The sequence below is a fragment of the Sphaeramia orbicularis genome, chromosome 22, assembly GCF_902148855.1.
Source record: "Sphaeramia orbicularis chromosome 22, fSphaOr1.1, whole genome shotgun sequence".
In the NCBI taxonomy this organism is placed as follows: Eukaryota; Metazoa; Chordata; class Actinopteri; order Kurtiformes; family Apogonidae; genus Sphaeramia; species Sphaeramia orbicularis.
In genome coordinates this window covers 34,416,206-34,432,596 of record NC_043978.1, presented here as the reverse complement: position 1 = coordinate 34,432,596, position 16,391 = coordinate 34,416,206, and the positions used below count along the sequence as shown (strand labels likewise).

At 40.4% G+C, this 16,391-nt stretch overlaps 1 protein-coding gene across 5 annotated transcripts in view; it reads left to right on the top strand.

Annotated features, from left to right (window-relative positions):
• Positions 1–14,251, top strand: part of LOC115413672 (signal-induced proliferation-associated 1-like protein 1) — a 37,851-nt gene extending 23,600 nt beyond the window's left edge. For 4 of the 5 annotated variants that reach the window (XM_030126695.1, XM_030126697.1, XM_030126698.1 and 1 more), the window contains 14 exons: positions 923–1,502; positions 2,556–2,830; positions 3,592–3,852; positions 3,968–4,111; positions 5,679–5,824; positions 5,927–6,009; positions 7,113–7,528; positions 8,345–8,563; positions 9,367–9,529; positions 9,760–9,961; positions 10,447–10,596; positions 10,813–10,930; positions 11,229–11,307; positions 12,288–12,431. In XM_030126695.1, coding sequence (XP_029982555.1) covers positions 923–1,502; positions 2,556–2,830; positions 3,592–3,852; positions 3,968–4,111; positions 5,679–5,824; positions 5,927–6,009; positions 7,113–7,528; positions 8,345–8,563; positions 9,367–9,529; positions 9,760–9,961; positions 10,447–10,596; positions 10,813–10,930; positions 11,229–11,307; positions 12,288–12,431 — 2,980 coding nt within the window. Of the gene's footprint in view, positions 1–922; positions 1,503–2,555; positions 2,831–3,591; positions 3,853–3,967; positions 4,112–5,678; positions 5,825–5,926; positions 6,010–7,112; positions 7,529–8,344; positions 8,564–9,366; positions 9,530–9,759; positions 9,962–10,446; positions 10,597–10,812; positions 10,931–11,228; positions 11,308–12,287 lie in introns of all 5 variants that reach the window. The other variant, XM_030126699.1, reaches the window with a different exon arrangement.
• Positions 14,252–16,391: the final 2,140 nt, after the last annotated feature.

Below are 16,391 nucleotides of genomic sequence, written 5' to 3'. Positions count from 1 at the left end.
TCACACGGGGCCAGATTGCATAACTAAGATCTTTGTTTAGGAAATGTAGGCTGTTTGTGCTAGCTAGTTCCAGCTGCAGCTCTACATCTTCCTACCATGATGCTGCAGAGAGTTTCAGGGTGACAGCACTGGGAGCTAGCTTGTCAGCTGTGATTGGATGTATAGTATTTATAAGCCGGGTGCAGTCAGGCATGTTTTGCAACATTTCTGCTACAGGCAGTAACTGTGTTATCTGTTTAATGGACTGGATGGAGAAGTTGTCAGGACTGTCACATCAGCTTATCCAAGGCCATGTCTCGTTTTTCACATACCCATGAGGCTTTACTGTATATGTGTATACTTATCGCATCGGCCGGTTTTCTCACTTGACATTGGGACATTTTACAGCCACAGTGGATGTGAACACACTTGGAGACTGCTTGTGAAATCCAACTGTCTCTTCCCCAATGAAATATTAACATCAGTATGTTTAAAAGCATGCTTAAGTTTCCAGTGTGCCACAGGTATGACACAGCATTACCTATACCTGTTTACTTATTTATAGTAATTTAACTCTAGGACAGCCATTGTGTGCAAATAGAATAGGAGCAGCAGAGGGTAACAGGAGGAGAGCCATGCCTGAAGGAATTCTGACGCCCTCCTTTATAAATGAAAAGGGTCAAAAAACAACAGTTCACCTGTGCTACTTGTCCTTGGAATGTATCCCATCAAAGTTTTTTTACAGAAAGTTCTAGCTTTTACCGTTTTTATTGTGTTTTATTTTATGTTATATTTTATGTTACCATACTGTACTTCATTGAATCTATGTTCAATGTTGTGGATGTTTGGTTTTGTGTATTTTTTCCAAATCGGTCAAATGTTTTGTTTTATGTTGGGATTTAAACCAAGTGGGTTGAGGTGTGTATGTGTTTCCTTTTTGCAGTGTGGCAGTCACCCGTTCCCAAGACGTTCCCTCTTTTGGCCCACCAATCCCCAAGGGAGTCACCTTTCCCAAGTCTACCGTCTTCAGGGACTTCCTCCTGGCCAAAGTCATTAACGCTGAAAACGCAGCCCACAAGTCAGACAAATTTGGTGCCATGGCAACACGCACCCGGCAGGAGTACCTGCGGGACTTAGCGGAGCGTCACGTGACCAACACACCAGTAGAACCCACTGGGAAGTTCCCCTTCATCTCTCTGGCACATAAACGACGGGAGAAGGTGCGGCCGTACAGTGGGGCAGAGCTTCGGAGTCTTGGGGCAGTGACTTGGCAGGTTCACGCTGAAGACCAGGTGGCTGGTGCTGAACGCGAGTGCCTATTGGCCATTTCAAATGACTTCATCATCTTACTGGATCAGGAGGCCAAAGCTGTTGTTTTTAACTGTGCCACGCGAGATGTGATAGGGTGGTCAACGGGGAGCCCCGCTTCCATGAAGATCTACTATGAGCGTGGGGAGAGTGTGTCACTCCGCTCCATCAATAATAACACTGAAGACTTTGGAGAGGTTGTCAAAAGGCTGGAGGTCAGTGGGGCATTACCACTGTCTATGATTGTACATATCATTAGCTCACACCATCTGCTGTAGTGATCAAAGGTCACACTGAGCCAAACACGCTGTCTGTGACAAACAGCTTGTAATGAGCTCACACACATCTCCCTTAGTCTTTGTACCTCTGACTGCCATGAGTCCCGATGATCCTAATGTACTGTATTTATATTTCAAGCGATTATCTCACGCTTGCAGACAAACCAAGGTATAGGAGTCATTTTGTACTTAAAACAGCAGATATTTAGCACTACAAAGGGCAGACCATTTTGTAATATTACTCAAACCACTAAAAAGGTGTGTGGACAAAAAGTGATAAGTAGCATTTTTCAGCAGTGACTTACTGTCTTATTATGCCATGCCAACTGTCAGCTTTCTTAACAACAGCAGTATGAGAAGGAGGAGGAAATGTGTAGTGTTGCTGTTATTAAAGAAAAAAAAGGGTGTAGCCTCACATAAAGTCACCAAGAAGCCACAGCTGTTGTGTTGTAACTATGATTATAAGTCATGCTGAGCAAAATACATAGTAATTTGGTGATTTGATATCATTACTGAGGTTTTCAGAGCGCTGGAGGTAAGGCAGCACTTCTTGGTGGGATATTGAAATCATTCCTCTCAATGTTGCAGTTTAGTTGATGGTAAACAAAGTAAATAATTACTGTTCTTTGATACAAGTACAGGCACGTGGCTTTGTTTGTAAATTATTTTTTCTTTTGGTTAGGTACATGAAACTGAAGTAGCAGTGCTGTAGGGCTGCACTAACTACTATTTAGTTTCAAGTGAACTAGACAGGTAGTAATGATGGTAGTCAGTGATTGGTGCCTTCCTGAACAAATCTAATGAAAAACTGTTGTTTTCATAATGAAAGACATTTATATTGGAGTTTTAATGGCATAGAAGTTAATGTTAGCTTTTAAATATAAAATTATGTTGGTTTATTGCAAGCAACTATACAGCTGCTGCTTAAAATATTATGCATATTATTAAGCTCTGCCTCCATCTTCATCTCTTATCTTTATTTTTCTGCAGTTGCTGACCAAAGGCAGTCAGACAACAGAGATCACCCTGCGACGAAATGCCCTGGGACAGCTGGGCTTTCATGTGAACTTTGAGGGCATTGTAGCAGAGGTGGAGCCCTATGGCTACGCCTGGCAGGCTGGGCTCAGGCAAGGCAGCCGGCTGGTGGAGATCTGCAAAGTGGCAGTTGCCTCGCTGTCCCACGAGCAGATGATCGACCTGCTCCGAACCTCCGTCACTGTCAAGGTGGTCATCATCCCCCCACATGAGGACTCCACACCTCGCAGGTAGAGTAGATATGGAAATCAGGATAGTGTTTTAATGTCAGTCTGATTTTTTTTTTTTTTTTTCTCTTGCATCTTTGCAGCTATTTTTGCAAAATCACAAAAAGATGTTAAATTTAACATTCACCTTAATTACTTCACGCCCTTTAACATACTTTTGATCGTGGAGCCCTGTATCTCTTTTTTTGTCAGTAACAATTTGTGCTCATTGTCGGGAATATAGTTGGGATCACAGACAGTCGTTGGCCAGCCTTACTATATTATTTTGGTTTGTTGATTCATGGTTTCTCAAGGGGATGGCCAACAATTTTTGACTTTAAAGTAGTGGACAAACACTTGTACCAAGTCATAGTACAATACTGTAGAACACACATTATCACCCAAGTGAAAACAGAAGAATAATTTGTCTATTTCTACCATATGACCCAGGGAAGCAGAGAAAATGAATTCTTTGTTTTGGCTTTTTTCAGACAAATACAATGTGATCTGTGTGGTTAAACTGATGATCTGTCATCTGTTAACAGCTGTCACATGATATGCCAAATGCAATTTCTTCTGTTTTCTTTGTTAATGTCAAGAGTTCTACTATCACTCAACTCTATAACTTTGTTCACACAGTGTTGCTGCATTGATGTGTGTTGACTCTAGTGTATCTATACCACAGAGTTTTGTTCAACGTCAAGATGCAGGAAATATTTCAGTTAATTCGTAGCCTACGTATTTTCTTCAGATATGTCATGATTAAATGCTTCATGTGCCCACAGAGGCTGCTCAGAAATTTACCACATGCCATTAGTGGACTACAAGAACCACAAAGAAGGCATGCCATATGAGCTGAAGTTCCCCTTCCGCCCGACTAACAACAACAACACCAAGTGGCCGCGTACCTCATCCAGCCCTCAAACACGCGCTGCCGGCACAGCAGGAACGCTGATTAAAGCCCCACCCTCTGACTTTGGTGATCGTAATTCTGCTGCCATCCCCCGCAGTGTGTCCAGCGATGGCCGACCCCTCAACCCCAAAAGGTTACAGAACAAGGTTACGCAGTGTCTCCAAGTTGTGAAACTTGGAGACACACTGACCTCATTTCTGTCTGCCTGAAGTTTACGACTTTAATGACATCCATATGTGTCCCCACAGATATTCTCCAGGGAATGACAACTACGCTCTTGCCTGCTCCATTGTGATGGGTCGCACAATGCAAAACACAAACTCTCCCTCCAGTCTCTCCTACACAGACACCATGAGCTCCAGCCACTGGAGGCAGAAGTCTATGCCAGATGGGTGAGTACTGCATTTTACTACTGTTTTCAGAAACATGAAAACAAAAATAAAACAAAACCACGGGAAATGTCTGCTCATTTTCCCCCAAGTGTTAATAGCTGATTGATTGCAAGAATGAAGTTACTATCCACAATATGGCATATTTAACATCAATTTCTGTTTTTAAATCCCTTTCTGAAAACGTATTTTTGCTTTTAACTCAGTGTGGGAGGTTGGCTTTTGTTGTTTTTATTAATTCTTTTATTTGATTTTATTAGTTTTTATGTCTGTACCAGTGGCGATTTCTCATAGACTGCAAGGGAAGCCCGGCTTCCCCTAAAATTATGAAAATTAAATGGTTAAATATGTACGGCTGTGTTGACATTTTATTGACTACAAATGTGTTAGAACACGTTCATCTCCAAGATGAGTTTGTTCAGAATCAGCTTTATCACAAATCAACGAACGCGATGTTGTTCACTTCTCATCCATTCCTGTTGTGCTGTTTTCTCATTCGATCTCTGCTCAGTGCATTTGTCCGTAGACTGCGGGCGTCTATGGGCTTCAATGGGACTGAGTGGAACAGTTTTTTTCATTGCGTCAAAACTGGACGGTAATTGGATAAATGCCATGATGTTGTCCCGCCCCCGGATGCCAGGCGTCTCTGGGGGTGAATGGAGCTGTGGGCGGAGCTCGGCCAGGCTGGACGCCAGAATCTCACGTGCTGATTGGAGGATCAGTCGAAAGGCTGTATCCCGTTTGATTGACAGCAATTTTCAGATCTCCTCCTTCACTGACACAGTTCAGTTTAATACCGTCACACATTCTGCTGTGAAAGAGAGAGAGAAACCACTACGAAATTACTCGTTCATTTCTTGCACTGTAAATAAAACACACTCATTGGACTTCCTTGTTTCAATTTAACATAATTTCAGCGTTTTCTTGTTTCGGTTACATAATTGAATCATTTCTTGTTCGAGTTTAATATCGTTTTGTAGATAGTTAAATCAATCAAACTGTCGGCTAGGTCGGAGTGAAAGGAGCATCTCTAGTTTAAAAAGGCTGAAGTCTTACACCCACAACACAATGGGCCAAGGCTGTCTAAGCAGACCAGCTCTGCTGGACATTCAGAGGACACTGGTCCAGTCCCTGGAAAAGACGCCTACTTAGTACGATAAGGTCACTGACCATTTTCTTAAAAAGGAACGGAGGGCTGAATTTATGTTTAAATGGCTTGACGATTTATTTATTTATTTATGTATTTATTTATTTTTTATGTAAGCCGACAATGAGCTTCCCCTGTCTGAAAGACGAGCAGCCGCCACTGGTCTGTACAGAAGTTTGGCCAACTGTGTTTTGTTTTTAAAGTGCTTTATAAATTGAGTTGCGTTATCTATTCTTTCATCCTACCTTTTTCCGCTTCTATAAATCAAGCCTTTCCTCACAATACCCTGTGTGCTACTGAGCTCCTAAATCAAAAAAAAAAAAAAAAAGCCAAACCAAAAAACAAACTGATAAACTAAATGTAACACATTGCAACTGCTGTACAACTTGGCATCATACATGACCTTCCTTGTGTGTCCTCCAGGTTTAACAACAACTGCCAGTCCCCCGTGTCATCTGTACGGCAGGCAGCAGGTGAAGGGGCCAACGGGGTCAAAGTGTGCTCTACTGCCGGTTGGACCCGAAGCGGAGATGTGGATTCATCTGGTAGACTGGACAAAACCAGTGCCGGTAACAAAAACACAATATTAAAGGTTTTACCGGTGTGGGATAAAAAATGACTGCTGTTCTCAACTACAGATCTATTTACCCACATGTCTTTGTTTTCTGCAGACCCTGCGGTTTCAAAGGCAGTGATTCCTCGACTCCAACCACCAGAGCAGGGCAATCACATGTCTCCAAACAAAAGCACTAAGGTGAGCTAGAATTAAACAACACTGCCTGTAATTTACTCCATCTTGTCTGATAACAGACTGGAGAACCCTGTGGTAACCAAAGGGCTGCTGTGTATTCACTGATAATGATCATGTGTTTTTGTGCAAGGGCTAAAGACTTTTCATATGTTTATTTTTAGCATTTTATCTTTACAAAGTGCTTTAAAAGACATTCAAGAATCTAGATTAATGTTTGGGCTGTAAATATATAAAACAATAGTTGGTTAGTTAGTTTGTTTGTTTGTTTATTGGGTGCATTTTATGCTATTAGTTTTATTTAGTCTTTCAGTTTTTAATTTGATTTAGTTTGTGTTGTCTGATTTTACATATGTATAAGCAGGTTCTTTCTTATTTGGAGCAATTGCCTACTTTTAATTTGGTTTTTTACTTTAGTTATGTAGTTTGTTTGTTTTTTTTTAGGTAAGGAAAACACTTGATTTATAAAAACTGCAAAAGGAAAGATTGAAGGAGTGTGCTGATGGTGATTCCCATATTCTTACAGGCAACATTAAAAGTGAAACTTCTAGTAACTGTCTCAAAATCTTACCAAGTGTATTTTTCTCATTTCTAGTCAAAATATCTCATCACACTTAAAATAAGACATAATCACCTAAAGAGTAACTTGTAAGTGAGATATAAGAACTTATTTTTAGACAATAGATCTTGAAAATCGTATTTCAAGAAAGCTTACCAAGATAATTTTCACTTGTTCCATTGGCAGATTTTTTTGTTGTTGCTTGAATTAAGCAAAAAAATCTTGAATTAAGCAAAAAAAAATCTGCCAAAAGAACAAGTGAAAATATCTTGGTAAGATTTCTTGAAGTAAGATTTTCAAGTTGTATTGTCTAAAAATAAGTTCTTATATCTCACTGAAAAGTTTCTCTTTAGGTGATTGTCTTATTTTAAATGTGATGAGATATTTTGATTAAAAAAGAAAGAATACACTTGGTAAAATTTAGATTTTTGCAGGGTGTTGCTGATGTTTCTATATTTAAGCTAATTAAATTACTATTACATATGCTATTCACAGCTGGTTTTAGTATTCATGAACTATAATAACTCTGATGCTTTCACTTATCACATAGGATGCTCCATATTCATCCAGTCAGTCGAGCAGCAACACACTGTCAAGCAACGCCTCCAGTTCGGCCCACAGTGATGAGAAGTGGTACGAAGTTGGCTCGCGTTCAGGCGTGCGGGGTGACCTAGAGCTCAATGGATACCTTCAGGGGGCCTCCACTGACAGTGGCATCGATGCCACCTCTTTCACTGCCACCCAAAGTAGCACAGCATCCTCCACCGGTGCCTTCAGGGCCAAAGAAAAAATCCCGTGGCAGGATGAAGCATCAGGCAGCCAGGGGGCTGCCGACTCCTCATCTCCGCCGCCAGACTCTCTTCTCGCCATTGGAGGCAGTGAAATCCAGACGAAGAGTCCCTCAGCATTTCCTCTTGTTCCTGACAACGGCTCTTACACCATGAGTGATGCCGCCTCCCACTCCAGGTGTGCTGCTGTTGTGTAAGACTCAGCTGTGTAGGCAGCTGAGGAATTTCTGCCCGTGCATCAATGTTTCATTAAATAGACAGTGATTCATTGTAGTCCAGATATATCCTGTACCGCGCCAGATGGAAATGTCCAAAGTTCCGCGGTTTGGCATTAACAAAGGGAGAGGAGACGAGACGAATGAAATGACTGGGTGTGTGTGGTGTTGCATTTGTATTTATTGCTGTCTCCTGGTATCCATGATAGAAAGGAAGTGCTTGAAGTTGCTAGAAATGCAGACTGTGAGCTCAGCACTGTTCCCCCTTTTCTAAATCCCACTTCCTTTGAATGAACTACAGCTTTACTCCCTCTCTTCTTCACTCAGCCAGAAATAACTCAGCTCCACCAGACCTGTACATTGGCAGCTTTGTTTTATAGTGCACATGCATATGCACACAGACACACACACATAAAACACATAAACTTGCCATTTGAACATTCAAGCTTCTATGTGGAACTATTGAACATGTTATTTGAAGGTAACAGAAATAACTGCAAGGACACAGTGTCCTATTTTATATTTATGAATTCTTCAGTTGGTTTCATCCACAGAAATAGTAAGAGATAGAAAAGGTTAGCTTAGATCTAGGCACTTTTAGGGAGTTTTGAGTGTTTCTCCGTGCAACTTCTAACACAATAGGCAGTTCTGCTCATTTGCAGCTTGTTATTCTGCTTTGTGTTTCTCTATATGGCAGGTACATGAATATCAAAGTCTGTGTGACGTGCCTACACCTTCTGTACTAACTGACTTGCCGCTGTTTCTCCTTTTGTTTGAAGCACGCTGAGTTCTGGCCACTCAGGGAGTCCAATGGGCCAAGGCTGCAGCCCCATGTCCTCCCAGGAGGAGGCAGCAGCCACGTCTCCCACCTCCCAGAACTCCCAGTCTCCAGGGCCCAAGAGCTTCTACCCTCGCCAAGGAGCAACATCGAAGTACCTGATTGGCTGGAGGAAACCTGGTGGAACCGTCAACTCTGTGGACTTTGGCAGCACTCGCAAGTATGATGGGAACGATTCCTTCAAAGCATCTGCTAATGTTTATAACCGTGTCTCACACAGAGCTGGATGTTGCGAGAGGACATTTAGCTCTGCGTGAGACCGCATCCTGCTGTCAGTGGTGTTGATGTTGACAAGACTGAGGGAAAGAATTTACATATTATATCCCAGACAGTGCTGAAGAAATATTGTTTTTCCACACATGGGCAGCACTGCCATCTTGTGGTGTATTTGAGTTTGAATATTTTCCTGCAGAAAAAGTAGAATAAATATTTTTAGTTTCTCCACATTCACACATCTGTGGTTATGACGACGGCTGCTGATTTTACACCATGAAATGTTTATTAATAACAACAATTTCTAATTTTACAGTCATTACTTCCTTCATTATTATTGTTACCTGCCTTCCATTAATATATACATAATACACTAGTGAAAAAAAGTCTTCGGCCACCCTTAAAATTTTACACAATCGTAAATAATATGATGAAATACTTGCAGTACTTATGACTGCATCAGACAGACACAGACAAATGTAATTTTTTATTGTTAACAAGAAAAATAACAAACTAACAGTTTCAACATGTCATACACTGGATGTTGCTGAAACATCCACCTTTGACCTTAACAGAAGAGTGCACATGCAGAAGGGAGCATGTGGGTCTAAAGAGTGGAACAATACTTGGCAAAGTTTAATGACTTAAGAGTGATTCTTAATGCAGTATATCACAAATGTACAGGATGTCCTAAAAACTTTTTTCCACCACTGTATACCTTTAATGTGACTACCTTGTTTCTCTCTCCAGACGGCATCAGAGTGACGGTCTCCTGGGTGGTCAGCCACAGCTCAGGGCAAACCTCCGGGGCGCTCAGTCCCCCCACCGGCAAGCCCCCAAGTCCAGCCTGGAAGAAGAGTTAAAGAAGCTCATCACACTTGACAGCCCTCCGCCCACTACAAGTGAAGAGAAGGTACTGAGGAGACTAGTGCTAGTGTTAGGACTGAAGTTAATAACAGACAGGATTTTGTCTTTTTGGGAGCATTTACACTGATCACACTGCAACGAAATTATTAAACAAAACCAAAACTGAGCCAGTAACTACTAATGCAAACTGTCGCCCCTTGTCTCTAATTTTAATAGTGGAGTAATATAATTTCCTGTTGTCATTCCTCTAATTTGTTTCCATCTCTGTTTCTGAAGCCCTTGTTTCCAGGACCGCCACCCAGCCGTCGCTCCCTTCAGAGAACACTGTCAGATGAGAGTATTTACAGTGGACAGAGGGAGTCATCTTCTAGTGGACAGCGTGACACTCCCACTGACCTTCTGTTTAGCTGCTCCACCATACCACGCTCACCCACAGCTCGCCATACGCAGGCCCGACGACCGTCACACAAGTCAATGGGTAAATATTTATGATAGTCTTTAACTGTTAAAGGCATTTTTTTCATAATTTGGAAAACATAGCAGGGATGCAAGTAGCGAATTTACATGACAACAGTATGAAGAGTAAATATGACAGAATATTTACTTGTCGCAGTGATGTGATTTGGTCATGACAAGTCTGACATTATGCCACAGACCATCCCCACAACAGACTCAAACACCACTATCCTCTTTTAGTATTTTGTATTTACCTTTTTTATTTAGATTGAAAGATTTTGCATTTATTTTGCTGCATTAAACATATATTTATATATATTTCTATTCAGTCATGATACATGCATCGTTATCTGAAACTAAGTGACCTACATCAGGGTATTACAGAAGCTGAATGTTTGTTTAAATGTGTTACATGTGGCGTTTCCATTGACTGCACATTCTCTTGTTTTTGTCATGAAAGAACAAATCCAAATGTGTGTGTTTCACTTTGTGGGTTTTCTTTCCCAGGAGACCTGTCAGCCCCAGAGAGTACGGAGTCAGAGCAGGACAGGAAGCGGCTGCAGCTGGAGGAGCCTGTCCTGATGCCCCTGCCTGACACCGGGGCTGATGGTCCACTGGACTGGGCCCACCTGGTGGATGCCGCCAAGGCCTTTGAGGGTAGGCACAAGTTCTGTTTTCATTTCCTTCCTAAAACCATTGGCTGTGAAATTAATTACTAATATTAATATGCACCTCTATGGCGTGTCATAGAAACCCTGCTGTAGTTACAATTCTCACCAGAAGATGGCACCGTAATTCTGTATTTTTTTTTTTGTCTTTTTACCTAAAGGCAAACAAATCTAATGTTACATCTTCCAACAATCTTTCATTCAGAACAGAGGCTGGTCTTCCTCGCCGCCCAAGAAGAGAACGCCGTGGCTGAGAGTGCAGCGACCAGCAGCCCCCAGCAGGCCGAGCCTCAGGCAGCCCCGCTGAGGCAGCCCTCGCCTGAGTAAGAGCCTGCAGGTCATGGCCTAGGACCAGTGTTTGCTTTAATCCGTCCCTGTGCCAGTGGAGGGCCCAGAAGATTTATTTCCTAACACCACAGCAGCTGATGCCACTAATTAGTCCTCTGGTTGACCACATGGTAATCAGTAAAAGCTATGTATGCTCAGTTGACTGAAAACCAGTGTAAAACCTCCACTGCACTGGACTGAACAAAAGAAACACTGGCTGTGGCTTTAGAAACTGCATCACTTTGAAGCTTCAGTACTTGTTTGAACTAACATCCTGGCTGTTGTTGTTCACAGTGAGACTCCAGCCTGTCTGATGGGGAAGGTGAGCCAGTTGGAGAATATGGTGAAGGTGCTACAAGAAGACCTGAAGAAGGTGAGCTATGGTTTGAGCAGAGTGAGACCCCCCACTGCACAAGAACGCAAACAAAAGAATTTAGCACATAAATAACATGAATTTAATGTGAGATATATCTACTTTTTTATTGTTTAAATGTAAGAATAAGCCATAAACAGATTACCAGCAGTTATCAAGTAATAAATAAAACTATTAATGAAACGCATGTATCATCAATGTACATTATCTTTTTCTAAATCTGAACTGTGGTGTGTTTTAAACTAATAAGTTATATTTTCATCAGTGTTGCTCACCAAAACATACTGTCTACTGTAACCTTTTCTACTTTTTACTTATATTCACCACTAACTACTTGCTTCTTAGCATGCATATTGATTGGATATGTTGATCAGTCATTATAAAGCACTTAGTAATGGCTAACTTGGCATAATGATATTCTACAATTACAAGATCATCAATGGTTTTCCCTTAATAATCTCCTATTTACTTCTTATTGATAGTAAGTGTAGAAATTATTGAACATGAATTATGATTTTTTTTATATACTTTATGTGCTCACTATTAGCCTTACTCCCACATGATACCTCCTTACAGTTGGTAAAATGTTAAAGTAGTTGCCAAGTAGTTGTAGATTGTGATCATACAAAAATAAGACATTAATAAAAAAAGATTGTGTTGGGACTGTATATAAGATAAGATAACATAAGATAAGCTAAAACTTTATTGATCCCACCATAGGGAATTTTCACAGTTGACAGCAGCAACATACAACACACCAGTGCAAAAACAGGTAGAAAAAAATCACAAGTGAGAGTGAAATATAAAGGAAAATGAGAAATTTGGTATTTATATAAACAGAGAATTTAGAATTAAACATTCTTAAAATTTAAATGGTATTTACATATTTACATTATTTACATTGTGAACAATGGTATTTACATATTATACCCACTGTCAAATGTGATTGCTTATGCATTTGTTTCCTCTGTTGCTAAAAGGAGAAGGATGCTAAAGCGTCGCTGCAGGCCCAGATCCAAAGTCTGCGAGAGGACAACCAGCGACTCCTGGAAGAGTCCTACAGCGCCTCAGCCAAGCTCAAGAAGTTCACAGAGTGGGTCTTCAACACTATCGACATGAACTGACGCACACAGCCACTGACTGCTTTCCAATGGGAGTTATGACCACTACTGGAGCTGATCTGTTGTTCAGTACTTCACACACAACATGGTCCAACACAGACCATCTGAAAATTGCTTAAAAAAAAACAAAACAAAACTCTTGGGCTTTTTATAAACTAGTGCCAACATGACCTTACTCACCATAATGTTTCAGCCTCCAGTATGTTTAGCATTATTTTGGGAGAACGGGCAGAGAAAGAGCAGCAGTGTGACAGTGTTACCCAGCATGCACTCCTCTCCTTAGGATTCTCTCAGATGATGTGATGCTTTGTGTCTGATGGATTGTTGGTATCTCTGCATGTAGGAGAGGGCAGGATGTCGAATTTAACCCGAGACATTTAAAGCTACTGTCCTCATTAACGCTCCCTAGCTAGCCTAATTACAAATTAACACATTACCGATTATTTCCAACATGAATTAAATTGCTTTATTCCATGCACGAGTTGGAGCACACCTCATATCCCTTTGGGAGAAGTTGACACTTTCCAAGAATTGACAGTGGATTGTAGAAGAATCAATTCAGTGATAACGCCACTGATTATTTTTTATTACTAACAAAACCAAAAGAAGCTGTATGAGGTGAGAAATCCCCTATTAGACAATATGTTTTTATGATAGAGCAGTGTGAGTAGGTAGACACAGACCGACAGAGAGACAGACAGATGGACCCTTTGCATAGCACATACTGTAAACACTGTAAGGTCACGTCTGTCTGAATTTACTATGAACAGGTTGTACAAGTGTGTGAAATGTTTAATTTCTAGAGGGTTATTGCAAGTAAAATATGTATAGGACTACTGGTCACATGCTGATGCAAAGAATATACAGTATATTGTAAAAACACAAAGCAGTATGAGTGCCACAAAGATATAGAGGCTGACAGTTCAGTGTCATTTAATCAGAGTCTTGTAAATATATAACATTTATTTTCTCACCTCTGCCCTTGATATTGTATGTAAAGATATTTATGACAAAGGTGATGGCCAAGAAAAGAAAGAAAAAAAAAAAAAAAGCCATTTGCAGTGAAGAGACCTGCATGTGTTCATTTACAGTCCATCTCTTATACGAGGGAGGACGTTCAAGTCTAAATAAAGGTTCAAACCATGTCAACCTTTATTCCAAACGTATGGAATAATCGACGGTGCCACTGTTGACAACGTGTAAAACGCTACATGGAACTGATGCCCCCCCCACCCACTCCCCCAATCCACACCTTCTCAATCCGTAGCATGCTTTAAGGCCTCAATCTGATCCTGATCTCTGTCATAGACTAAATGGGTACTGTTTACTTTATGATTACATGGTGAGACGTCTGTAAATCCTGAAATTCCAGCTACAGTGTTTTCTGTAGTGTGTAAATTTGCTTGAAAGCCCAACCTGAAATTGGTCAGTAAATGACCAGCAGTAATGGAACAGAGTCCTTATTTACTTTGAGCCCCATAAATGTTTCCTTTTGTACTCAGATACTGTGCAACTGTATATATGGAGAATTTGATATTTCATCAGAATTTGCACCTTCACCCTTATTTTTTAAGATTTTTTTTATGTATTTCTTTATTGGCCAGGATGTAGTGATGAGCTACAGGAGTGGTGATAGATGAACAGGGGATAAGACAGAACAAAAACCATGAGCTGGACTCATAGATAAATGAGTTCCAAGCCGTAGCACAGCGAATCGCCCCTGCACCTTCATTCAACATGTGTGACAGCATGTCATTCTGTTTCCATTGAGCTGTGATGTGTAAAAATGTTTATATCTATTAAAGATATTTTGTTGAATTACACTTTGTCTTCAGAAGGTTTTTGGTGAAGGTGTGACTTGGTGTAATTTAACACACGATTAAGGTCATTGACACAAAAAAAGACAGATTTAATATAAACTCTATTTGACAAAGAAACCTGGGTTTAGCTGAGGTACTTGCTATTTTATTGTGACTAACAGAAGCTGCTATTTTTCTGCTTAAAGCTGAGGTTGTGAAACTCTAAGTACACCTTGGATACCTGTTTTCAACTGCAATTTTCACCATTACAACCGTCTACTTTGCCAGGGTTTCTGCGGGTCATTAAAAAGCATTAACAGTCATTAAATAGATCTTGTGAAAATTAAGGCCTTCAATGGCATTAAAAAGCATTAAATTCTATGTCCAGAGGCATTCAAAAATTAAATACAGTTAATGGAAAAAAAGCATTGATCACGAATTATTTTGATTATATAAACGTTTAATGATTTTGCTCTGACATATAGGGTGATTACTGACAGGCAGAACCTTTTAATTACCTCTGCCAGGAGGTATTGTGATCACTTTGCTTTGTGTGTTTGTTTGTTTGTTAGCAAGATAACTCAAAAAGTTATGGACGGATTTTCATGAAATTTTCAGGAAATGTTGATACTGGCACAAGGATGAAATGATTAAATTTTGGTGGTGATTGTGGGGGGCAGATCTGTCTTGGTGGAGGTCTGTGCTGTCCGAGTGCTTTTCTTGTTGGCTGTTGTTTATGGTCAATACATGAAGTCACAACATTGGATGCTTGGAATGCAATGTGCTGTGAGTGTGCTCATGCTGTGATGAAAGAGCAGAGGGAATATTAGTAAATGTGGGAAAAATGGCATCAGTGATTGAAGGAGGAGCTACTCAGAACCTGGTTAAAGCCTGTCGATGGTAAACTGTCATAAAACTATATATAAAACTGAGTCTGCAGTTGAGCGTGGGCATTAAATTTCTTTCAAGTGGCATTAAAAAGGGCATTAAAATGCATTAAATGAGATTTGCTGATACCTGCAGAAACCCTGTTTACTCTGGCAGAAGATGTGACCGTGAGTATATTTACTTGCACACTAATATTCCAATATTATTCTGAATTTGACCAGATGTGATAATAGTATTCATCTTGGATATTTCCAATTAGGCCTTTTAACAAATGGAGCATCTTTCACTTCAAACATGTGGAATATGCTGATATCATTGTGTTCATATGAGGATCTTTGGACATGTTAAGGAAAAACAGAATATTCCAGTGCATGTAAATGTAGTCCCAGACTCAGGTTTGTGGACCTCCTTACACAAATCTGCTCATTTCTTTCTGCCCACAGATATTCTGTTGGATTAAGGCCAGAGTTTTGTGATGGCTGCTCCAAAACTTCCTTGGCCTCAAGCCATGTTGTTACCACTTACAATCATTATCCTGCTCGGAGATCAATTTGTGTTCAAGCTTTAGCTACTTGGCTGATGTCCTCAAATGAAGTTTAGAAAAATCCATACAATTCCTCTTCTCCGCCTCTCTCGCCTTCGAGGTTGCATCTGTCCCTCATGCATCACGATAACCCCCTCAACGTGATGCTCCAACACTGTGCTTACCTGTAGGGAGGATGTTTAGGATTACAGATCTCACCCTTTATCCTTCATACATAACACTGGTCAGTACAGTCAGTTCTGTTTCTGTCTCATCTGACCAGACAATGTTCCTCCAAAAGGAATCATCGTCAGACTTAGTTTTTACTTCTTTTTTTTTTTTAAGTAGTGTCTTCCTCCTTTGGGAACAGCCTCTCAGGTTCTGATGAAACATCACTCTTTTTACTGTGGTTAGGGACATCTTCAGACCACTTACCTTCAATAAGTTTACAAATTCAGAGGCTGCTTTTAAATCTGTCACTGAAATCCATTCATCCCTGGAGGACACTCGAGGTCTCCTTCCTGAATGAATCGATGGCTGAAAGTTTTCAAAGTTCTAATCAATTTCTGGAAGCTTTCAGGCTCTTTAAACATGTAGTGAACTTGGTGAATATAAACTTTTAGCCATCTGAGAGAATAAGTAAAAGGACTTTAAAAAAAATATCTCTCTTTAACCTCCTAAGACTCAGAAATTAGTCTTTTTTTTTGGCCACATTTGTAAACAAGAGTTTAACAGCTTTATTAAAAAAAAAAA